The sequence below is a fragment of the Cebidichthys violaceus genome, unplaced genomic scaffold (assembly GCF_023349555.1).
Source record: "Cebidichthys violaceus isolate CVI_PGR_0920_01 unplaced genomic scaffold, fCebVio1.0.p SCAF_2, whole genome shotgun sequence".
Taxonomy (NCBI): domain Eukaryota; kingdom Metazoa; phylum Chordata; class Actinopteri; order Perciformes; family Stichaeidae; genus Cebidichthys; species Cebidichthys violaceus.
Window position 1 is genome coordinate 13,443,308 of NW_027176372.1, and position 25,869 is coordinate 13,469,176.

Here is a 25,869-nt window from a genome sequence, read left to right on the forward strand (position 1 = left end):
AGGGCATGAGTCGGATTAAAACGTGAAGAGATTTAACTAGACTTTTACTACGAGGAGAGTTGCTGAGAGCTCTCTATGGATGTCAAGTTGTGCAGAGCTGCCAAAATCAAACTGCTTCCCTTCTCCTGATCGGGGGAGGGGGTCTTTCTGCAGTGTTTTTTTCTAAAATAATCATTTTAAAAGCCTTTTTAAGCAGACTAAGGAGATATCAACACTTATCTTGAATTCATAACAAAAACAAAGAGAAGTGCTTTTTATTTCCCATCCCTTCCTCCTGCGGGGGACACATCTCGAACAATGGCCTCTACGTCAATATTCGCAAATGTTTTTAATTGCTTCTTTGTTTTGTTTTACGTTTCAATGCCTTACAAAGCTTGTTCTTTTTTGTCATTATTTCTATTCCCTGAGACTATTCCAAGTGGAGTGTGTTAGAAACCGATATGACTCAAAGATGAGAGACTGAATCCAGGATGGGAACCTAGAGGATATGCAGATGTAGAGATTTTAAACCCATTTTGAGCAACTCATTTTTTTCTTTCTGTTGCGTACCAACACAACAGCCACACAAATGGTGATATCTTTTTCTTTTTTTTTTATCTCGTATAGAAATGATTTGTCTGGGACAGCTCTTGCCGGGAGATGAGAAGGCAGAGATAAATACTATGTTACTGTGATTGTTTTGTTAAGAAAAAAAGTGCATCTTTTACAGCCAATTTATCTGTTAAGCTATCTGATATCTCCACAAAGTGTGCACGTACACATGCTGCTTAGAGCACCTGTGTGTTTGTGTGCATGTGAAGATGATTTCTCGTTCCTTGCAGCGCAAGCGTGGTTAAGAGGCCAAGATAAAGGAAGAGACTCATTGTCGGAACTTGCAAGAGTGGCAAGCGAGCGAGCGAGCGAGCGAGTGAGTGAGTGAGTGAGTGTGTGTGTGTGTGTGTGTGTGTGAGTGTGAGAGAGAGAGAGTGTGTGTGTGTATGTGTGTGTGTGTGTGTGTGTCGCTGCACCTGTTTTTTTGTTTGTAGGTTGTATAATGTGGTTTTTTGGGGGGGTGGTGGGGGGTGGGGGCTGAGTACTTTCTCATGTTGTTGATTTTCGTTCACCACCAGTAGTGTTTCTGCTGCGTCTCTGGGTGTATGTCTTCGCGAAATAGCACTTTCGTTATTTTCAAAGTTATATATGTCTAATTTTGCTTAAAGGTTACAAAATAAATATATTATTTTACGTGTAAGAGAAAAAAAATAGCTAAAGATTCAACTGAACTAACTGACATGATTCCATTGACTTTGTAAGAGTTCCTCTTCAAAAGCAGACAGTGGCCTGTTTGCACTGAATAAACCTCCATCAGTGCACACTTGTATTTCTTTGAATATATATATAAATATGGGCATACATACATATATGTATAGGGCTCCCACTTAAAAAACTATTAAAATATTAAAATGTTCAGACTGCAAAGCACCAACACAAATAATTTCTATGTATTGTTGTTGTCATTTGAAACATCCAAGGCCAAGACTTCTCCAGGTGTCTTTGTAAGAGCTCTATATGTATATTTATGTATAAAATATTTAATATTTATTTATGTATACCAGATGCATACATGCTGATTGTGCCATGTGCCAAATTAAAACTGTAAAAAATGAATAATATAAAGTTTTACAAAACTTTTTTATCTTCTTGATCAAAGTTATTTTCCATCCCTTTTATGACTTTTTATTATTTCCATTTTGAATGAGTTAAAAAGAAACATTCTTGCAGCAAGTGCAAGTCTCCCCCCCAGGACTTCCTCTCTACCTCCCCCTTCCTCTCTCCCCTCCTCCCCCTCCCCCTCCCTCTCTCCTCTTCACTTGCTGAAACCTTTGAGAAAAACAGGCTAACAGCTTGGGGCCTATCTGCGTGCATAACTCCAGATTTTACTGTAATTCATGCAAAGTAGTGCTGCAGCAATGGGAGATTGTGGAAAGATTGCCTTGATGTACTCATATTGCATCCTATTATATTTTATTCTCGGGGACAAAACTGGAGTTATTGATTCTGCAAGTAAAACTGACAATTTTCATTAAGTGTCTTGGCGTAACACAGATTGTCTCCTGTCCTACAGCGAAGTGCAGTAATGCGACCTGACCAGTGATCCTAGATCAGTGTTTCAATCCTTAGATAGCTCATGCACATAGACCTCAACATTTTTATGAAGTATTCCATTACAACTTCCCCTAGTATTTAATGATTGGAGATGCAGCAGAGCGAGAAGCACAGTCTGGTCAGCTCATCACCGATCCTGCCAGTCGCAGAAAGAGAGAAGGGGTTATGTGAGGGAAATTGCTCTGAGACTGATCTATGTGAGTCATCTTGTTTTTGCTCATCGTGCCTTATATGGGTCTCACCTCTTAATCAGCTACCGTCTTCAGCCGAGCATCAGCCGCTAAGAAATAGGCTGGTTTCTACCTGGAGCTGTCTCACACATACAGAAACATTTAATAATATGATTGTGGTTACATGAAGGCCATGCAAATACTTCAACTTGTTAGCGAAAATATCTGTAAATATGTTGTTTTCTGGCATGGTATGAACAAACATTATCGATGGCATTTTGATGAGCAAAAATATTTTTGAAATGCTCCTCACTGCAAAATAGATTTGAACCTTTCTAATTGGAATGTGTAGATTTGATTCACCAACATAATTTGTTTAAACTTACCTGTTGTGACATCTAACCATGCAGAAAGTTTTGGTTTTTGAATTTGTCAAGCTTTTAAGAAATGTGTCTTGTTCAGTAGCCACCTCGGTACAATGGAAGTTGAAGGAATTTTGTTTGTGGTGCTCACAGCATTGAAATATGACATTTAACAAAAGAAAAAAAAAAGGTCATGTATTTCCAGAAAAAAAACATCCTTTCTAAAACACATTCCTCTGACTGTTTTAGGTACTTTTTCTTTGGTTGAAAATAGTTCTAATAAAAACTGTTCACAGTGAGGTCTGTGGATTATTCAGAGTCACAAGGACATTGTTTCAGAAAAACAAGTTACCGTTGAATTCTTTAAAGCTGCTGCAATCATTATTTTTTAACTAACAATGGTTCAAATGACTCATGTGTGTCATGGGGACGAACCCACACATAGTTATCTCTGCAGCTCTACAGAGCATTTAACAATCTTTTAGCGCATTGTTTTGGTTTATGGCTGGCAACTTTACTTTAACCTTTGGTTCCTTTCCCTGCTCTCATTGTTTCATTTCAAGACACAGCAGGCTTTCAGCAAAAAAAGCCACTTATCCACTGACCAACACCAAAACAGCAGACAGACAATATTGGCGTGAGTGACTAGAGCTCCTGGATGTGCAAATATGCAACAGTTTGCAAGTAAACTTTATCAACTTAAAGGATGATAATAGGTCTGCGTTGTGTGGCCCAAAAAAACAGTTGACTTTAGATTTAAAAAAAATGTTGTGCTGTTTGCACCACAAACAAGATGTCATCTGCCATTCAATTTATTATTGATTCCTTATTTATTGTAAGCAAAGTCCATCCGCTAGTAAGGACAATGAGATGTGGCTGAAAGGTCCGGAAGATCTTTTGTTCAAAATATGTTGTCTTTTATTTTATTTTTATTTTTATTTTTTTTGCTATTCGAGTGACCCAAACCTTTGAGACAGAATATGAATCAAAGTAGTCCCCTCTTCTGATCCGTCTGCCGTGGTGGGAGGTCAGTTTCCATTGGCTCCAACTCACACACACATACTGTGGCACAGGGCTAAAATTGAGTGGTGGAGTTGAGAGTGAAGTATCAAAGGGAAGAAATGTCATGAGAGGGCAACTTGTTTTTTGCCATGTAATTTTCCCATATGCTGTCAAAGCAGACAGATTTCACTGGGTATTGGCAGGGTTAGACCTGGTGGCCTCAGGGACACGGTCTGGGATACATGGCCCTGTGAAGAGCCACATAAAGTGCCTGACTAAAGGGGAAGACCATGTAAAGTGCAGTGGTGTGGCGCAGTGAGAGGAAACGGGGTCGAACTCCTTGAGCAATCAGACACCTGAAGGCTGGATGAAATCAGACCAAACCTCCTATGACAAGAATCACCACAAGTAGAAAAATAGGACAGTTATGAGCGAGACACTTTTCCACAGTCAAGATTTGTTTGCAGTTCAGTGAGTGTGTTTCGAAAGTGACATCATTCAGGGATTGGCTGGAATACCCCGATGGGGTTTGTGACTGCCTCCTGCCTCGACAGCATGGAAGACAAACCCAGTCTAGGAAATGGATGTGCCAAATTACACAGTGCCACCCGCTGGGAGAGAGCTGCAGGTGTGTGTGTGTGTGTGTGTGTGTGTGTGTGTGAGTGTGTGTGTGTGTGTGTGTGTGTGTGTGTGTGTGTGTGTGTGCGCAGAAATTGAGAATTTTATTTCTACCGCGGCAAACGTGTTGTTACCTATATTTCCTCTCACTCACCTTCATTGCTCTCTCTTCCTGTGTCTCATTCGTCTTCACTCTCTCCTTACTCTTTCATGCAGTTTTCGTTTTTTTATCCTTCCCCATACAAAATGCAATCTGAGCAGCTCTACCTCTGTCTCACACGGAAACGACTGGCCCATTTTCCTTTTCCTCTGCTTTGTAAGTGCAATAATGTGGACTCCCTGCTCATTTCCAATCATTTAAGGTCTAATTTTGTTGAGTTACTACGCTCTTCTGCTGACTAAGACGCTAATTAAGATTACTTATTGGGAAGCCAAGTAGAACCAAAACTCTTGTAGTTCAAATGTAAATAGCCTGTTTTTCTCCAAAGGGAAATCATTCTGCTTTCTGTCAAAACATCGATAATCTATTATTTCCGTGTGAAAAACACACTCTAGACATGAGTCTTTTGTACCCACAGAGCATAGACAAATCACTGGCATATTTTCAGGATTTCATAACAAGGGCCAACCTGCACTGGAGCTTTTTTTGGTGGCATCAAACCCAGATACTCGAACACATTTTTCACCAGAAACTAGGACTGATACAACAAAACCAATGGTGTTTGAGCCCAAATACATCATGATAAATCTCTGTTATCTCAGTGTCATTGTACAGATTACTAAAGATGCCCTGTTACTTCTATGTTTGTGTCCATAGAATGTATTTATAATCTCGCAAACTGGAGTAATCAAAAATAAAATATCTATTCTTTCTGTATCTTATTGTGGTTCTCATGAATATAGACCATGACATTCACTTTCACTGGGCGTGAGACCAGGAAGTTTGGCGCTGATAATAGTGTTTTTGTATATATTTCATCCAACAAAATGATTATAGAGAGTGTTTTGCAATCCAAGAGAGCATCTTTGTAAGTCTCGTATTTGAGTGCTCTGTTCCTCCAAAAAAAATCACACAGCGTTTGCATTAAAGGATAAGGCCGGCATATTTGATTGTTTATTTTATTATAAACAAATCCACCAACAGATCTAAACCAACAATGAATGTATCCTGCTAACAAGTACTGGCTTCACAGCCAGAGGTAGGGTATGCATCTGTGCCATTGAACTCATTGCAGTCCAAAAACTATTAAAAAGACAGAAAAAAGAGCCAGACTGGTGACATATTCTTTAATTACAGTGAATAAAGACAGTGTAGCGCTTTTCTCACAGCTCGTCAAACTAGCAAAGCAAAGAGTCACATCCCCCTGCATGCTCAGTCTGCCCAACATGGAGCTTCTGTCCAGAGAAGATGCTGCTGCAGAGTTGTGTCAAAATAAACTAGATTATCACCCAACGGTGAGGCTGTTTTATGTGTTTTTAATGGTTTTTGGATGGCGATGGAGATCTGTGGCACAGAGGCATAAGCTACAAGCTGTGGCTGCACAGACAGCACTTGTTAGCAGGATAAATCCATTGCTGTGTTTTGTTCTTTTAATGGGATTTGTTGGTAAAAAATAAAAAAGATGAAGTAACACCAACTTTACTGCAGCTTTGGGTGCAACAAACTGTAGCATCATTGTAAGAGTACAACAAGCTTGAGTGCAATGTACTATTCAACAGTAAAAAGGGCTGGTTTGGTTTTTAAGGAGGTCTAGTGAAGAACAGCGGCAGCTCATAGTTCATCTAGTACAAGCAGTCCCACCTGCAACCGGCCTAAAGCTGCCTGTCGACTACATAATGATCTGCCCTCTGTAAGATGGATGGCCTGGAGATACCACTGAGGCTGCTGAGGCTAAAGCCTGCACGCTCTAAGTGTTTGTGAGAGAAGTAACAACTAGCAGGCAACGAGCACATTTTAAGCATCTACATGGTATCTTTTGTTTCCTGTCCAGAAAACCCTGTTACCACAAGATGCTGTTTGACGGCAAATTTTTCCAACCTGTTAGTCCAGGTTCCAGTGGGATTGGAGAAGAAGTTTCATGGCAAGATTCACAACTTCGAGAGTGTTTCATTCCTTCACTAACTGCTCTCTTTATTCACAGCATTATCTTGCAGATGTTGAGCTATTTTGAAAAGTCGTTCCTAGCCAGCTGAGCTGAGCCCGGACCCAAGCCGCTATCTCTTCGTTGCATCAGCTGGAGTTCACCATCAGATGGCAGTCCACTAATGCCTTTCTCAGATGTGGCTTACTGGTGGCAGGGGAAGGTTGCGTCAGTGGACCTTTCGTGTATGAACTCGCCAGCCTTTGGTGCTCCCGCACAGACTACAGAGGACTCCCAGAGGACTTCCTGAAAGTATCTTATCACTTAGATCACATTACAATGACTTTCAGTGGCACCAATTTGATCTTAAGTGCTAATCCAGGCTACCAGGCTTTTCACAGATCTTTCAGATCAAATGCACTGTGAGCTTCACATCAATATCTGAGCTTACTCCCTTAAAAAATCGGCACCATTTTTTTTGTGTGAAAACTACTGGAAACATCCTTTGAAGTTAAGCTTATTTTTGCCCCAAGAGGCAGAGACATTCACTCGTCAGTGATGCCTAAATGTTAGTCCTGTGAAGTGAATTCTCCAATTTTTCTGACAAATTGAATAGATGATTGCATGGTCATTTTTTAACCCAAATAGACCCAGATATTGTTAAAACTTAATCACAAAGTTTAATAAATGTCTGACCTCATGAAACTTTTACAAATTTATTTTTAAAGATGCAATAGTTTTGCTGATGGGAATCTAATTTTACAGTATCTCAAAATGCAGGTCTGTTTGCTTTCAGTGTTCAACGAATACATTTCACATCCTCTGCCTTAAAACAGATTTAGAGTAGCTGTTATGTTATTAGTTGTAGTATAAAAATGACAGCTAATCGATTTGAAAAAAGCATCATCTCAACCACAAAAATCTTTTGCGCCATTATAAAACATTAGTCTGGGTACCAAAGGCAAGTCTCAAGTCTACTCTTTGATCTTAAAAAGTGTACACATTTGTTTCTATTCACTATCCTGAAACTACTGATACACTGGAAACATTTTCACAGCTGTAAAGACGCACCGAGACGTCCTTGTGTGACTGACAGCTTACTACCTTGGTACGATACAATAAAGAACAACGTTATTCCTGCCCACTAGGTACTGTAGCCCATGGCATTTGTAAAAGCTATGTTCACTGTCACTTCCATTCATACGTTCGCATCTTCTCACAGCTTGATTTCCCTCCCTATTCTCACCAGTGTTCAATATATAACTAGAGCTTAAACTGAACACTATTTAAAAATACAGAGGCTCCATAATCCAAGAATGTAGTTATAAACAATATTTGAGCTCTTTGATAAACTCTGTATTGTTGGCTTGACTCAGTAATGAATTTGAGTAAATTGCCTGTCTGAGTTGAAAGAGGAAGGGTGAAGTGCCGTCAAGAAATCCCCAGTCAGCAGTGATGCAATGGCTCATTTGAAGTCCAGTGAAGGCTGGATGAGTCACATTTATTGAGAATGAACTCCTCCGAAAGCAATTATACTGGTTTCCTGTTTTATACAATGAAGTCTGGAGAGTAAGAGACCAAAACAGGAAATTACATGGGCTACAGGTACAGACTGACAGCAACCACAAAAATCCAAACAAGCCATTGATATGTTTCCATTGCCCTTTAAAATGAGGGAGTAGTGATTAAGTTCTCTTGAATGAGTTGAGAATTGGCTTATAGATCTATTTCACTTTATGATCCACAGAGGACTTTTGTAAACATAGCAGAAAAACTGTTCAATATGCTTGATTATGATAACTTTATAAACACAAAATGCTAATTTTGTATCATTAAGATAAACTCTTAAATTAGCATACAAATATCAATTAGAATTTAGCATGTCAAAAACTGCTGTGCCTGCTATGTTACTGTCTGAGAAACACAGTGGACCGACCAACCAATCAACCGACCGGCAGCCATCCTAGAGACACGCCGCAAGCATGGCTGAAAAATTTAACTTTACAAGACTATTGTAGTCAGTCGTTTACTGCACTGTTATGTCATGAAATTAAAATAACCGAGAAATGGTTTTACAGTATTTATGGCTTACATGAATAACTGGGAACATGACTTTGAAGTAGTGTCATATGAGAGATGACATTGTGCAAGAATAACAAAGCAGTGATCAGAATCCTTGATCCGGGCTCAGGGACTGGCCTCAGTTATGTAAGACCCAGTCACAATCTGACAATTCAGTGTGTGTGTGTGTGTGTGTGTGTGTGTGTGTGTGTGTGTGTGTGTGTGTGTGTGTGTGTTGGGCGGTTGAGCCAGCTAATTCCATGGGAGAGCGTTGTTGCCTGGACCATTTGGGGATCTCTCAGGAGAGAGGCGTTGCTCTGTTCTCTCGTCAGGCAGATGACAGAAGACTGCGTGCTCTGCATGCTGCACTCATCTAGGCCATGATAGCTTCACTGCACAGGCCATATCTCTGCTTCATTTACTCATTGTCTGATAATAACAAGTGTCTCTATTCTGATATACTCAATTACATCTTCATTAGCCTGCTAACTAACTTAAAACAAACCAGCATTGTGTGTGGAGATTTTAAGTCGATGTGACATTTATTACCAAGATGCCTGAGTCTTTATAGGTGCAGGCTGAAAGGGGCGTAACATGATATTTAGTATGTCTTCACCGACTCTCAAGACCATTCACTGTCTCATCATAACATTAATTCATTCCAATTTATCAGCTAATGAACTCATTCCTCATTTACTCTGTTATCTAAACAAGGCGACTGGCTGACATGTTGGCCTCTTACTTTGGTGCCCTGCCAATCAAATAGTGTTCTCATAGTAATTAGCTAAACAATGGGGAGTTCAGAATCAGATCCCAATGAAGAGCAATCTAGTGAAAGCCATACAGCATAATTGGCGGCCGGCGAGTTTTCGCGTACAATGAAATGAGTGTGAATGAGAGCAGGGAAGTACGGCAGCAATGTCGAGTGCCAGACCGATTACAGAGCTGCAAATCTGAGACAAACTGTTACAACACCACCATGGGACACACAAAGGGAGAATTCCAATCAAATGCCTTTTAGTTTCATCTGTATTACACCGTCACGTTTCCTGCATTCTTGCATTCTTTCTCTGAAAAACAGGATGTGCCCTTCGTTTGTGAGGGAAGTTCCATCATGTCAAAGCAAACTTTGTTTGTTACCATGCTGAACAGCTGTGGCCTCAATCAGTCATCCTCGCCTTTCTCTAAGTGGAACAGACAACACAGGAGGAGCAGGTTACTTTATACCACCCCCGTGTATTTCCCCATTGTTTGAACACTCTCATTTTCCCTTTTGGTCGCTCTCTGTTCCAATTATTTCTCTTTGCTTTACAGTAATGTCAAATTTTAAGCTCTTTTTCTTTCACCACTATACCCTTCTCTCTCCAAACCTGCGCCAACTCTCGTCCCAGTCACCGGGGTTAAATAGTTGGCCAGAGTTCAGAGCAGTGAACTCTCTGTACAAAATGTCTTTTAATGAGACAGAAACAGACAGGAAACAGTATCTTAAATGTCCAGCCTTCCTTCCTTTGGCTGCTGCCATTGACACAAAGTCAAAAAGCAGGTCCACCCAAGCAGTCTAACTGTAATATGTCACCAGGGCCGTATCAACCACCTGTCCAGGGATTTTTAAGGAGAAAGCAAGGACAATTTAATATACTGTTGGTTCATGACATCTCTTTCTCTAGGAGGGCAATACTTTCCCTTGACTCTCAACACCTTGAAACCAGAGTCGTATGTGTGATGAGAATAAACTGTGCAGCTAAACACTTCAGAGATTGTTTACTGTTGATTGTAGTTCCTCATTCGACCACATCCTGAAGTGAAATCTGGCAGCTCTTTGGCAGACAAAAAATAATTTTGCATATTTCAGCTGGATTATGCAGCAGCACATGTCGCTTAATGTAAAATCACAAGTCACAAGTGAAGAATCACATCTTACAACCACAACATTCACCTCAGCCTTGTCAGTTTCTCTAAGCAGTGTTGCTCTGACAACAGGGAGGAGACACCTGTAAAAGGAAGAGACTTGGTGGAGGGAAATGACAGCAGGGTGCCAACAAAACCATGGTGAAAAAGTCTCTGCTAGGAAACTGCAAGATGCTCTTTTACAGGCGACTCAAACAAAGCAGAACAACTTCCTTCCTTCTGTACAAAGCTTGGATTTGTAGTAATAAGTTACAGCAGAGTCAAAGCCCACGCAAAAAGAATTACAGCACAGTCTTAATGAGCATTGTTTCTCACAGCACAACTGGCGCACTTCCTTTTTAAGCTGTCTTCACATGGTGTCTGAGCTACATTTGTGGGTTTCCTGATTTGGAGGCAGAAGTGAAACTCAAAGCATCATCAGAACAGACATACAGGAAGCATAGGCACAAACGAAGGAGGATGGGTGAAGGGCTCCTGAGACATGTGGTGTGACAGTAGCAACAGTCAATTCAGGAGATAGTGAAGGTGTGGGCTCATGGAATACAATTTGTTGTCACTACTGTCAAGAGTATTTTTTTTTTTAGAAAAGTGAAAGGCTTTCAACATTGCATGTGTGTTTAGAATCAGACAGCATGGTCAGCAGTTTCTCTGCACTCATTCTGAAACAAGATTGAATTTATCAGATATATCAACAAGAAAAAGGACATGTATATGAAATTCAATCAAAATGTAGTTTTATTTATGTGCATTCATCTGTACATCAATTTTTTTTAAAAAAAGAAAACACACAAATATTAACAAGAACTGTACATTGGAAATGGCAGCACAAAAATGTTGATTTACACAGCAGATCTGAACCTCTTGAACTGAGAATCAGTTTAAAATCAAAGTGCCATCTGTAATTTGTAACAATCTCCTTTTTAAAAATGTGTGTATTTGCTGACATAGTGTTAATGGAAATTTTTAATCGGGCACAAAATGCTTTCTAAACTCTGAGCATTGTTTTTCTTGTACGGCCGGACAGATGAAAGTTTTGCTTAGTTTCTGGAATATGCCACACATCTCGGATCTGATGCTGCAGGGATGTAGTCTTGCCGGCTGGACGCAGCGTCGCCAGGGGTCTGAGGGTGTTCTTGCATTTTGGAATGGAGTGGCCTTTTAATTTCTGACGTTAACCTTTTCCCCTGGAGCAGCCAGGGGAGCATTTGCTCCGTCAGATCTGCTCTGGTGTAGATCTGCCTGTCTGCTCGGCAATAGCCAGCCATGTCGCCCCTGGCCTGTTTCTCCCCCCTCTACGTGGCTCGCTTTCTCTTTCTGTTCACATCTCTGAAAAAGAGAGGGGAAGAGAAAACTACAAAAGCTCAGGAGCCAGAATAAGAGGAAGCACACAGGCATATTAACACACACAGAAACATGAACCGAGGTGAGCCTTGTAAAGATGCAGCAGGGGGTTCCAATTCATTTGTAACATTCATTCTCTCTGCGTTAAGACCTCTGATAGCAGCAGATGTATGCTTTGTTCTTTGTGGTTTGTGTGCCTGCACAGGACCATGCATGTGTTCACAGGCCTCAGAAACACCACTGCTTTAGTGCTGATAGCAGAACCACAGTGCTCATGCAGTCAAGTATGCTATTATCACAAAAGGTCGTGTAGATAGTCCACCTGAGTCCCCAGACATGGCCTTTACACACAAGAGGTGCTCAGAGATAAATGGGGGGTGGGGGGGTTGGGGTAGTACAGGGTTGAAACAAGCTGGCTACTACTAGGGACTCTGTTTTTCAATGTGTAACAAAACATGCACTCCATCTGGGTCTCTGCAACCATTACAAACTACTGCCTACTGGCTTGTCAGCTTAAGTGCTACAGGAATAAAGAAAAGACTGAGTAGGAGGGGGGTGTAATTCTCTTAAATACGCACCTGCAAGTTCCCGGTCCAACATGTCGATAAAACTCTCAAGTTCCCTTGTGTCTCCCAGCTTGGCTGCAGAAAGAAGACAGAAAGAAAAGGAATATGAGAAACTATAGAAAAGCAGTGGAACATTTTTGTGGAGAAATGCGGCTCAGTTCAATGGTATTTCCTTTGGACCAAAAGCTGAAAACTAATCTAAATCACAGAATTACATTCGAACCAAACTGCTTTTGGATCTGAAGCTTAAAAAAAAAAAAAAATTCTACAATCTGAGATAAAGCTGTACAACCAAGGCAGCTTGGCTCCTACCATGATCTCTCTAGTAAATATCTTCAGGTGTTCTGCATAAACAGGGGTTTCATCCATTGAGATTTAACAGTAGTCTTCTGTGCGCCTGCATGCAACAAAATGCAACAGCTCTCATTCATTTACACAAACCTAAGACAGTCTCATCGCTTCATAACAGCACAAATAACGCCTGCAAGAATCTTGGAATGTGTGTGTGTGTGGGGGGGGGGGGGGGTCTAAGACATCACAGTCACAGCGGCAAGGGCTTTGTTGTGTAAAAACAAAAGAGCTCCCAGCCTAATGTAAAGGGTTTTTGTGTGGCTGTGATAGTGATCAGAGCAAAAGCGATAGTGATCACTGTAAGAACGAGGGCTATCTGGATGGAGATAGGCGGATGGGAGTCTCTAGTACCTTTCGATGCCAGCGTTGTGCCTGCTGTGTGAAGCTCTTCCTCGCTGGTGTTCAAACTGTTTCCCAAAGAAGCTTCGCTGCCTGGGGGGAGAGGGAGGGAGGCGAGGAGAGGAGAGGAGAGGGTGAGCGGAGATAATAAACAGAAGACAAGCACTAAGGCCAGCCCATGCAAATGAGCATCAACAACAACAATGACAACCACTTTAAAACAATGCAGGAGCTGCACATAATGATAATAACATGCGGTAAAATTAAGGTAAACGTGTGTTCTCTGTTAGAGACTCCCAAGTGTCAGCTTTTATATAACGTTAGGGGGCCAAAATGCTCTCAATAATGACGACGCATGGGAACAGAAAAAACACATTTTCTTCTTTTATCTCATAACCGTCGACAAACGCGCAACAACAAAAAAAAAAAAATTACAGACAATTACAGAAGATGCGCTATGCGTAATTGCAGTTCATTCTGGTACACCGCTATTCTCATGAGCAAAACAGCCACTTTAATAGAAGTGTACAGTGATGTGTCCTCTTGTTACACTAATTTCATGCAAATTGAAAGCGTCAAGCTGCAGTTGTTTGGGCTGATAAAGGGGCTCAACCAGCACCCATGGGAGCTCCCTACAACCTCACTCTCCAGCAAATGATGCACTAAATAATGTCCTTCCTTCCCCACACTTTGTGAAGTATGCAAATATCATCTTAATCACAGTAACATTGTTTTAGTGTGATGATTTTGTCTCTCACTGTAATCCGAGTCCTCGACTCCGCTGTCGTCCCCGAGTCCTGTGCGACTTTTGGCCTCCTGCAGGACGTGCCGGTAAGCATGAGGTTTGCTTTGAGAAGGGGCCTTCAGCTCCTCCACCACATCCTGGAACTCCTGCAGCAACTCGCCCAACTCCAGCTCCAAGTCTGCGGAAAATGTGACAGCAGTTGGAGAGAAACCACATTATTCCAGTAAAAGAAAATGTTCTCAAGCTCTTCTCGAGTTTTTGCAGAAAGCTAAAAATTGTAGAAGTACAGAAAAAAAATAACATTTAAACATATATTTTTGGAATAAAACAAACCAACAAACAACAACTAAAATCTCTTAGATATTTATGAATATAAGAAATAACCAAAATATATCCTGGGTTATAAAACTGCAGTTGAAGTTTGTCAGTGGGTCATAAGCCCATAAGGCATATAAAACATCTAACAGCCTGTAAAAAACCTGGTCTGCTCACTGGGATACATAAATATTACATTTTAAATTCAAGTTCTATGCTTTGGGCTGCAATAAAACAACACTTTTCTGATATTCCTTGAATAAATGTCATTAAATAACGGATGACCACACCTCTGTTTAACCGCATTTTATGAATATGATGATAGAGCTTTAACAGTCCCCTATGGGGTATAGGAAGCAAAAGGAGTAGCAAATGTATGATGCAGCAAGAAAAATATAAGCACACACAAAAATGTCAATGTCTGGTATGTTCTGAAAGAAAACAGCCAGCAAGAAGTAATGACATACGTTGTTTTTAAAGCACGTAGTCTGTTCAAAATATATCAACAAATAGGAAAGCATGATGTAGAAAACACAGCAGGCTTCATGATTTACAAAACTGCTCAAGTGTAACTTTAATATGTATCAACTTTATGTGATACATAAAAAAAGGGATTAGTCAAGTGTGGGATCTGAAGAAGTTAAAATATATGAAAAAGAATTATACAGGCGTCAGCTGTTTGTTACAGGCCCGTGATCACTATCACTCTATGACTACTTAAAACTAACGGCTCAAGTAGTCGTAAGACTCACCTGTGGTCATGTCTGAGGTCATGCTGGAACAGGGAAATTAAACACCACCGGGCTGCTGAGCGTCTGGATTCAGAGCGGTTTAAAGCTGACAGTCAGCGCGGTAGTTTCATTATGAAGCCCTCCACACACGCGCACACAACCACGTACACGCACACACACACACACACACACACACACACACACACACACACACGTGCTCAGCCAGCGGACCCAAACAACCAATCATGTCGCAGAAAACCCTCAGCGGTCTACTGTGACTGGAAAAAGTGGGCGGAAAGTTAGAAAGGAAAACTATACGCAAATGAGACAGACTGACGACTGAGAGGAAGTCGTTACGTAAATCAGGTCGAGTCCCCCGCCACCCCCCCCCCCCCTCCTCTTTGAAATTAAGAAAGAAAGTGTAGATAAGTGACTGTTCGTTTAGTATTCATAATAGATGTAATAGCCTATAATTTATTGGCACACGGATTTTGCTACAATAGGATTTTCCAGAGTAATCTGAGTTTGAGTGAAGCTTTAGTGAAGAATACAAAGTGGGAGGATGTTCAACCACTCTGTAAAGGTGTTGTCACACTGCAGTCACATCGTATCATCCTTTCAAACATCTGGGATATTTTACTTGCCACATAGTTTTGATTGGGTGAATTTGTACTTATACTTGTACTTATACTTGACTCTGAGTTGAGTGAACTCGAATAGAAAAAGTTTCCATGTGTCATAAAACTTTTTGCTATCATAATTCTGCGGTGAGTGGTGCAGTTCTCTGCTCCATCAACAGAGGCCCCTCAAGTGCAATTTCTGTTCAAACTCCCACAGAAGTGGTACTCTTGATCCTTAACTTCACGTAAAAGTAATAGGCCTATGAGGTTAACATACTCCAATAATAATAATACGTAATTATGCACTACTACTAGAGTAGCCTATAGTATTTTTTTAGGGTTTGCATTTTTATTAACACACAATAAACCCAATAACACACAATAAACCCACTTTCAGATTTGTAAAAGCTTTATTCTATTTGTGTAAATGAAAAAACAAGGGAGAATTTAGCTTTTTTCACATCTAGAGCACATTGTACCAGATTCAGATTTTAAAAAACAATAGACCTAGACTAAATAAGAAGTCATAGAAAGCTCATAGCAAAGTATGTTGAAAAAAGTCATTAAAAAAGTCAGAAGAATATGTAAAAAAAAAAAAAAAAGTAATAGTAAGGAAAGTCATTCATGAAAAAAGTCAGTTTTCCTAATTTTCTCTCAAACAAATCTTTCATACCAAATCCTAAAAATGACATTACAAAAATACCAATTGATTTTATAACTTTTATTAGATGAGCACCGGATCAAAACAGAAGTGTTACAGCAAGAAATGAAAGGAACCGGTGCGCTCAACAAAGCCCACTGTCCACTGACAGATAACAGAGTGTACCGAGTTGACAATACTCAACTCGGTACATCCTCAGTTTGAAAGATCAGACACTTTTGCTTTAAAAGGTAGATACATGAATGTAGGAGTCAAGTCCCAGAGTGCATTGCATTAAACAAACAGTCTTAGAGCTTCAAAGTATAAATTAAAGGTTAGATTAGAACGTGAGCTTTGTAGAGCCTGCTGTATAAATCCACAAATTTAATTCAGTTTACTTTTGGAATCATTTTGGACCAATCCAGCAGCAGTAGTGAGTTTTGTCTCTATTTACAGTAATGTAGCTTTAATTGATGAAATGCAAATTGTTATTCAGTGGATAAGTTACATGTTTTTATAGTTTTGTTTTAGCCAGTGACAGTTACAAACTGGCATTCTGCACTGGCCCAAGCACTTACATTGTGAATGAGAAATAGTTCATTCTCAGTTTTACCTTAATGGTTGGTGGTGGGAAGGAATGGCTGAGAGGTGAAAGAGAATATCATCGGCTCAATCCAAAAACATGACCTGGATGTGAAACAGAGGGATCAAATCCTGCTCTCCCCACTCCCTAAAGTTTTCAGTATATCTTTTCTCATTAATGTGGACAGGAACATCAATGAAAGGCACATTTTTTGACCAGAGAAGTGGCTCAGGAAAAAAACTACAACAAAAGTCTCAAGTGAAAAGATCAAATCTCAGCTCCCCTGTCTAGCTGAACAAAAGCTCTATGAAACAATATTCAAATGTCTCAGATCAAATTGCTCAGGATAATAGATGACTGCTTTGAAAACTGGAGGTTGTGGGTTAGATCCTCATGAGGCGCAGAGAATTTTAAGGTCAAACACTGAAAGTGAAGAAGTCAAATATGCTCGAGAGATTGAACTTGTGTGTCAGATGAGATAGCTCAGGGAAATTAAAGGCTGGTCTGAGTATTTGAGGTTGTGTGTTCAGTGGTTAGTTAACTGGTTTGTATGGTGCAAAGGACGGGTTAGAGTTCTCACACTAGTGTCCAGAGCACCACCGCTGGACAAAGGAGCATGAGACTGAGTCTCCTCCTGTTGGATTGGAGAGACAGAAGGAGGGGTTTATGAAACAGAAACCCACAAAATATTTTAAAATGCGGTAAGCCAACCCGACAAGGGGTTGTTAAGACCTCTGAGTTCATGAAGCACAAGACGTTGGACGACACGGAGAAATTCTGTCGTCTTCAGTTTTGGTCTGGAAACTCTGATGTCATCTGGGGAGAAAAGAAGAGAAGGGCAACATAAGAATTTGAATCCAATTCACACACGTCTGTCCCAACAACAACTACAACAACAACTTCAAACTCAAGCTTTTGATGACTTAGTGCCAATTTAGGGAGCGATCACATGATTGAGGGCCGAACAGGATAAGTATACATTCTGACATTTTTATAGATTTTTATGGCATACTATGACATTTTATGATACTATGCTATGACATTTTGCTATGCTTTTGTATGACTCTTATGATATACTATACTATGATATAACCATGACTTTTTAAGATATTTTTTATGACCTACTATAATATGACAATTTACACTATATTATGACATTTGTTATTGCATTTTTATGGCTATGACTTTTTTTATTACATTTATATGACTCTTATAGCATAAAATATGTTCTTTTATTGACATTTTATAGCAGACTATACTATGACATTGTTATGTTATTTTTCTGGCATGACATACTTAACAAAAACATTTCTTGCGACATTTGTATGTTATACTATAATTTTACTTTTTATGACATGTATTATTGCATACTATACTATGACACTGTATGATATTCTATACCATGACATTTTTATTACTTTTTTATAACATCTGATAATCTGTTTTCATGAAGCTTTTCTGACTCCTTTATGGCATTTTATACTTATGACACTTTCATGGCATACTATGATATTTTATATAACATTTTTATGGCATATTATATTTTGAGATTTTCTCATGACATACTATACTATTATATTTGTTGTGATATTTTTATGACATCTAATATGATGATTATTGCAAATTATTATGGCAAACTATTCTTACATTTTTTATGACATTTGTTATGATATTTTACATTGCATTTTTCAGATTTTGATATGGCATACTATACTTAATCATACTGTAACTATAATGATACTATAATCAAAGTTAAAAGACAACATTTTGCTTAACTGGTGTTTCCTTACTCTGAGATCAGTCAGCATCCTCTGCTTGTCTTAGATCTCGTCTCGGAGTCCACTGAACTGCTTCTGATGAGCCTCCCTGTGGTTCTCCAGCTGCTCCTCTGGCATTCTCTGGAGGGTGAAGATACAAAAAAATACATTACAAACAAAAAATCATTCTAATATAAGAATCATGTCATTTGACTGTTGCAGTTTCCAGCTGTGTTCAGATGGTAAATTACCTATTTCAGTGGCATTGTGACCTAGCATCTGCTTACAGCTTAAGAAATAAAAGTCAGACTTTGTGGCCAATTGTATCACATTAAAAAATGAGAGATTTTTAAGGTTTTGACCATAGACGGATTACAGCATGGGCAAAGTGGGCACATGCCCAGGGTCCTGAGCCAATGAGGGGCACTTGGCCGATTTATTATTATCTTTATTTATGTAAAGTATTTTTGTAAAAAAAAAAGAAAGAAAATTGAGTAAATGTGATTTTGAAAATGTTGTATGATTATGAAATCGTTTGAATATTTTGTAAATTAGCCAACTAAATAACAAATGTCAATCTCTCTCTGTCAACATGGAGACGCGAGATAGAGGGTCAGCAAAGCGTAAAAGCAGAAAAGAAAAAGAAGCTAAAGATGTTGCTTTGGAACAACAAATACCCTCTGTTTCAAAATGTTCAGCAACAATCTGTGGAAGGTCCACAGGATGCTGTTACTGTTACTGACACTTCCTGTCAGCAACTGCAAAGGAGAACGGTCATTTTCACAAATGTCCAGGATCAAAAATTAACTAAAAGGATGACACAGAGACGCCTCACCCAGCTGTCACTCATGGTAATTGAATCTGATCTCGTCCGGGAGTTGGACTTTGATGACCTGATCAATGACTTTTCTTCAAAGAAGTCCAGAAGAAAGACGGCGGTTAGGTAGGTAGATAGTTTTCACTGCGTTTGTGTGTGGTCATATATGGCTCTCTACCATAGACTGTACAGAGCTCTGTACTTAATTTGATGTTCATTCATGTATTCTTTCACAGTTTGTTGTTGTTGGTTTTATTCAAATTAAGGTGTGTGTTTTCATAGATACTGTGCTGCACATGGCATGTAGAGAACGAAACAGGCCGAAACTGGCAGTAATTTAACAAGCCATAAAAGGAAATATAATTTCAAAGTACTCGTTATATTTTATGATATCATCACCTTAAAACATGGGGAAAATATGATTTTGGGTTACTGTGTTTATATAAATGTAATTTATGAAGCTGTTATTGCTGCTAGACTGCCCCGTCGCATACTTCCCTTGGGTTTTTTTAAACTGTTGTTTTTGAAAAGCTAAACACCAACAAAATATGGTCTGAAGCAGAACATTTCATTAGATGAAATATGTAGTGAATTTTGGAAATGACTATATCCATCTTTTTTTTCAAAACATTTTGACTTTTGGACTAAGTTAATTGACTGAGCATCACATCGCTCACCTTGTGTGTCAGAAAGATTGAGGCTATAACATGCAATGTTTTTGTAAGTTATAAATAAAAACTTGAATGCCTTTCATTATAAATCAAACTTTGATCTATTTGATGTAGCCCTAATGACGTGTGGTTTTGGGTTGTCTTCCGCTATTGTGCAACCAAACTCTGTGTGAGCAAACATTGTTAACACTGTATTGGTATTATTTAAATATTTGATTTCTAGTTCTAGGTGTTAAAGAGGTTTCTGGTCATTTGGACATAACAAAAGAAAAACAATCTGAGAGAGAAAAGACAGGTGTGTTAGCACATTTGGTAATAGAACATTAATTCTATCCTGTGTAGTTTAGTGCCAAGTTATGTGCATAAACATAAGCCCACACTTGCTCATTGTTTTATTCTTGAGCAAAACATGAGTGTGTCCAACTCATGCGGGTAAACCTGTTGTTCCTCTGACTTCTCCTGTGTCAGTTTGACAGGCTAGGTAAGTGTTGTGGGAGGGGCATGTAATGAATTATGACTTCAGCTGTGCAGGTTTAGGTTGCTGCCTCTGTCCTCAGCATTCACTCACTGACGGGGGAACGTGGGTAACATGTGTGAGGGCGATGGGCCATGGGACTCCTGATAATATGAACTGGGCTGGACTATTGCAGGTCAGTGAGTCAACAGCAATGCAAGGATTTTCCATTCTGATGGTGTCTACTTACTGTGTCAGTGCTTCTGATAGAGAGAAAGGGTGTAACTGGAATGTCGTTCTTCTGTGCAATTTTGCAGTGAGTAGCTGGAGAGACACTGAACATTCTCATTTTAAACATTTTAAGTTTTTCTTCGTGAAGATTAAAAGAAAAACTGATAGAAATATTTGCGAAAATGCAGATATATATGCAAATGTTATTTTTGTTCTTTTTGTAAAGCCAAACACATGCTTTTGCTTTTTTGTGCATGTTGTTTGTGTGTTAGAGTAATTGGTTGGAGATAAGTGAGCTTCATTGTACAGTTGCTTGCTCACTGAGGCATTACGTTTAAACCTTATCACCACCAGGGAAAACTTCTATGTTCTGCCAGTTTGAAGTGCAACAAAAAGACAAATCAAACAAAGTATAATCATCACCCACATAAAAAAGAATTGCTGCTCACAGTTTGTCTCTTTTCTCATCAGAATCTGCTGGTTGCGGTCCATCTGCAGCAGCTCATATGTGGTTCCGTCCGATTTTCTATCCCAGAGGAGCAGGAGCCTGGTAGTCTGGCAGGGTCACTTAGTAAACACTTTCCACCTCAGTACCAGCTCCTGACCCAGGAGTATCTGTGGATGGACAAAAACACAGGGAATTTCTACACCACTGAGCAAAAGATGGATCGTGAGGCCCTCTGCCCCGAGGAGACAAAAGCTGAGGAATGCATTATATTACACTATGCTGTCGTCGGGCCCTCAGGAGACCTTATACAGTTTCCCGTGATCATAGAGGACATCAATGACAATGCACCTCATTTTGAAAACAGTGAAATACACCTGAGGGTGTCTGAGGACATGACTGTGGGGACCAGTTTCATACTAGATGACCAGGCTCAGGACAGGGATGCAGGACAAAACGGCGAGCTGCATTACCGCCTTGAAGATTCTGATGGAGTTTTCAGTTTAAAAGTGGAAGAAGACGGGCCTTTCATCATGCTGGTTGTGCAAACAGCTCTGGACAGGGAGACTCGGGACATGTATCACATGGCACTGGTGGCCACCGACTGTGGCTCAGAGCCTTTAAGTGCTACAGCAACTTTAATAGTCACAGTGACAGATGTTAATGACAACTGTCCAAGCTTTAGCGCTGACAGCCCCCGCAATGTCACCGTCCTCGGAGACTCCCCGAAGAACACGCTGGTTGCTCAGGTCAGAGCCACAGACCAAGATTTAGGCCCGAATGCTGCCATCGTCTACTCCCTCAGTCCCAAAGTCTCAGAGCGGGCCAAGAAGCTCTTTAGCCTTGACAGCGTCACTGGGAACATCAGACTAACACAGGACCTCCAGAGTGACAACTCCGAGGTGCTGCTGTTGAACGTGTTAGCTAGCAGCCATCACTGCCCCCCAGCAGACACTCAGGTAACCATATCCGTCCTCCCCAAGGCGAACCAAGAGCTGACGGTCAAGATCGGGTTCATAGCAGAGCATCAAAACCAGACTATGGTGTTACCAGAGAACCAGCCCCCCACCGTCTTAGCTGTTTTAGAGCTTGAGGGTGACAGCAGCTTTAAAGGCTCATCTCTTGCCATTGAGAGCGAGGTGCCTTTCACTTTGAGCCCACAGAATGGCAAATATCTGCTTTCCACATCAAAGCCCCTAGACTATGAGATGAAAAGCGAACATTATATTTATGTGGTAGTGCAGGGGAGATCAGCTGAGGGATCTGTGATCATTTCTTCCAGACGGGTGATCAGGGTGTTGGTGGCAGATGTCAACGATAATGCTCCACTTTTCTTCCAGTCTCACTATCAGCTGGAGGTGGAGGAAAACAACCAGCCAGGGATGTCACTGCTGAGGGTCTCAGCGTCAGATGCAGATAGTGGATACAACGGCAGGGTGACCTACAGACTGGACAAACACACATCTACCATCTTTAACATTGCCCCCGAGACAGGTCAACTGTCTGTGTCAGCCGTTCTGGATAGGGAACAGCAGGATGTGTACAAACTCACGGTGTTTGCACAAGATAGTGGCTCACCTCCCTTGGAGTCAGTGGCCACAGTATCCATTCGTGTTCTGGATCAGAATGACAATGCACCTGTTTTTCTAACCCCTCACTTCATCTTTTTTATCCATGAGGATGCACCACCGTTCACCCAGGTGGGGGGGGTTGGGGTGACAGACCTCGACGAAGGAGGGAATGGGAACACAGAGCTGCATGTTGTAAACAGCAGTGGACCTTTTGTTGTGGATAACACTGAGGGGACACTGCGCACCACCAACCACTTGGACCGCGAGACAGACGATCGCTATGAACTCTACCTGCTGGCCAGCGATGATGGGCGCCCGTTCGCTTTGACTTCCACTGCCAGGGTAACTATCTTTGTGGAGGACATCAATGACAACCAGCCAAAAGTGATCCTTCCCAGCAGCAACTCCTCGTGCCAAACTGTCTCTCCAGCAACCATTGCAGGCACCATAGTAACAAAGATCTATGCCATCGACGAGGACTCAGGGCTGAATTCGGAGATTACCTACACTGTTGTGGCACCAGAGTCAGTGCAAAATAGCAGCCCCTTCCGGTTGGACTCAAGGTCAGGGAACATCTCCGTAGCTCAGCAACTTCTACAGAAAGACCTGGGAATGCATCACCTGTTCATTGTGGTCAGAGATGGGGGGAAACCAGCTCCACTTTATACCACTATCTGGGTTAATCTGTTGGTCAATGAGAGCGTGGGGCCTTGCAATTTAGACAGGGCGCCCACCTGGACAGGGACACCTGACTTGCATCAAACCTCCTCAAAGGCCCCCATCTGTGAGGTGGAGGACACCAGATCTGCTCAGCTGACGCTGTTAGTAGGCCTGGGTATGATGCTGGTATCCACATGTTTGCTTGTGGCGACAGTTGTTTTATACCTGAAACAGAAGAGAAGAAGTCTACAACAGAACAAGAGGGGGCACTTTGAGGAAAATGAGATTCCACTCAGGCTCAAAGACAAATATTACGCTGATGATTAACAGAATAAAGCAAGCAATGTGTGTAATCCTCACTCGCACTTTGTCAAGGATGAAATCAGACTGTGAATTGAATACATTCTGAATATTTGCTGAAGGCTTCTTGCATTTTGATAATCAAATTTGTTGAAATGTTCAGATACACAGTGTATTCAAACATTGTAAAACTGCGACATTCTGTGGAAATAAAGTAGATCCATTTTCTGATAAGTTGCCTGGAAAGCATATAAAAAGGTGATCTTACCAGCAGAGACTTGCAGACAAATGTAGAACACTGTAATTTGACATTTGATGTGTACAGTGTAGTCATCATAAGATGGAGCATATCACAGTGAGGCATTGCTAAAATACCAGTCATTATCATCAGGGATTATTCTCCATGACCCCTGCAGGGACAAGAAGACTGAGGTAATGGTCCGCTATAAGTTGATTGCGTCTTTCTCATATTTCTGACTGATGGGGAGTCTAAAGTATTTAGACACACAAAAGAGTTTAATGTTCCTCCACTGGGGAGGTGATGAAAGTCTCTCAAGAAGCAGCTCTGAGACGACCACAGGAGGCGGAGCGCAGCTGTGGACAGGTGAGAGGCGGCAGAGGGAAGGGACACCGCCATCTCAAGTCACCGCCTCACACCTGTTACCCGATAGCGCTGCTACTCACCGACAGTGCTGGATCGCACCCAAAAGGTAGAAAAAAAACCTGCTGTACTGCACCCAGTAACCCAACAGGCTTGTTGTTTTGATGACAGCTGTTTGGAGTGAAATCACACTGTGTTCAAAGAAATCGTTATAAAAGGCAGTTGTTACTGGTGCATTTGTGTTATGGGGAACAATTGAGATATCAAATCCAGGTTAAGTGATGCAATAAGTCAGGGTAAAAAACTGTTTACAAATCTGTGAACACACAATTACACAAAGAGGGTGGGATAATTGTTTTAGCTTTTACCAAAGGAAATGGGTTTTTATCTTTACCGTATCATAAACTATTGAGTGATCCTTTTAAGATACACCTGTGTAAGAAGAAAGGAGGAACGTCATGAGTCGTAAAACACAATGTACAACAAGCTGGTTAGTAGAGAACAAGGCTTGTATAACATGAGTGGTGTTTCTCTGAGGGTTTCTGAGCTAGCGGCTCAAAATAAATAATCTAATAGGGTTGTACTGTGACGCAAACTGCATTAAATTAGATGAAATAAAGTGCTACATAACAAAGTTACAAATTAAAGAGGCATTTTGACAAAAGGAATTTCAGTTTCTATTGGATTTAAAACATGTACACATTTATATAAAACTATAGTGGTTCAAAAGAGACATTTTTGACCTGGTTGACAAAATGTCTAACATCCTTATGGACTAGATTTTAGGACCATCATGTTTAAATATGCTTTTTTGACAAAACTGAATTTTCTCAAAAAAGAAATCGCATTGTGGGATAAGACGTGTGTGTCTGCTGATGTACAAATGCTGTGGCAAGACAAAGCCTGCCATCTGCTGGACACAGATGAAGTCAAATCTGGTCCTTTATTTCTGGTATTTTGCCAGAGGGTGTAGATGAATCAGAGGACAGTCTCTCACTCCGCCACAGTCAGGTCACCTGAGATCAGTGATGCTTCCCTGCTGCATGCTACTCTGCTCTGCTCACAGCACATCTCATCTTAATCAAATTCTTTTTTCTTTTTTTTTTTTTACTAAAGCTGAAGATTTGATAGTGGGTTATGGGGTTGCATGAGCTGACATGGACAAAGAGCCCAGCTGGCACCGACCCAAATACCAGTGGATTATTTCTGAGATAGACATCAGGGGTTTTATGATCACAAATTACATAATAATCCAGTCTAATTAAAATAGCAGTGATGGTTTTCTTATCAAAGAAACTCTACTGTATGTAGTGATGATGAGAAATACCCCTCTTCGCCCCTCAACTATCCGGCTTAAAAGGCTCTATCTCACTTGATTATTCCACATATTCATGGTCTGTGAATGCCACTTTAAGCTTGCTTTTTTAAAAAAAGGGAACATTTCAGGAGTAAATAGACCCATTTAAGAGATAAATGATAAAGCTCATATCAGTTTTGCCAGCTGGGATCTTCTTATGTTCAGTTCTGTATCTCAAACACTGCAGTCAAACAGATAGTATCTGACAATTTCCGAAGCCTAGAGAGCATCACCTGACTGTCCACAGGCTCATATCGATGGTGTAACTTCAGACAGATATTCTTCACTGACCACAGACATACATCATCTTATCATTCTCATAGACATCTGCATAATCCAGCAGCTGTTTCTCTTTTGATTATACTTATCAGGCTGAAAACGTGGGTTTTTGAAATAGGAGGTCTTGGAGAACCAAGGACTGAATGCC

The 25,869-nt window shown here is 40.6% G+C and overlaps 2 protein-coding genes across 2 annotated transcripts; one reads left to right on the top strand and one right to left on the bottom strand.

The window, feature by feature from the left end:
• Positions 1–11,059: 11,059 nt before the first annotated feature.
• On the bottom strand, positions 11,060–14,865 carry si:dkey-27i16.2 (regulator of cell cycle RGCC-like). Its single transcript, XM_068714528.1, has 5 exons — positions 14,757–14,865; positions 13,703–13,867; positions 12,957–13,037; positions 12,267–12,329; positions 11,060–11,673 (listed from the first exon to the last, which is right to left on the bottom strand). Exons 1-5 carry the CDS (start codon positions 14,776–14,778, stop codon positions 11,666–11,668), a joined length of 339 nt encoding a protein of 112 aa, XP_068570629.1. The 5' UTR covers positions 14,779–14,865; the 3' UTR covers positions 11,060–11,665.
• A 5,537-nt stretch (positions 14,866–20,402) lies between these two features.
• Positions 20,403–23,674, top strand: LOC137875354 (protocadherin 20). The gene is made up of 2 exons (XM_068714527.1): positions 20,403–20,473; positions 20,980–23,674. The coding sequence occupies exons 1-2, from the start codon at positions 20,426–20,428 to the stop codon at positions 23,509–23,511; spliced, it is 2,580 nt and encodes an 859-aa protein (XP_068570628.1). The 5' UTR covers positions 20,403–20,425; the 3' UTR covers positions 23,512–23,674.
• The last annotated feature ends 2,195 nt before the right edge of the window (positions 23,675–25,869 follow it).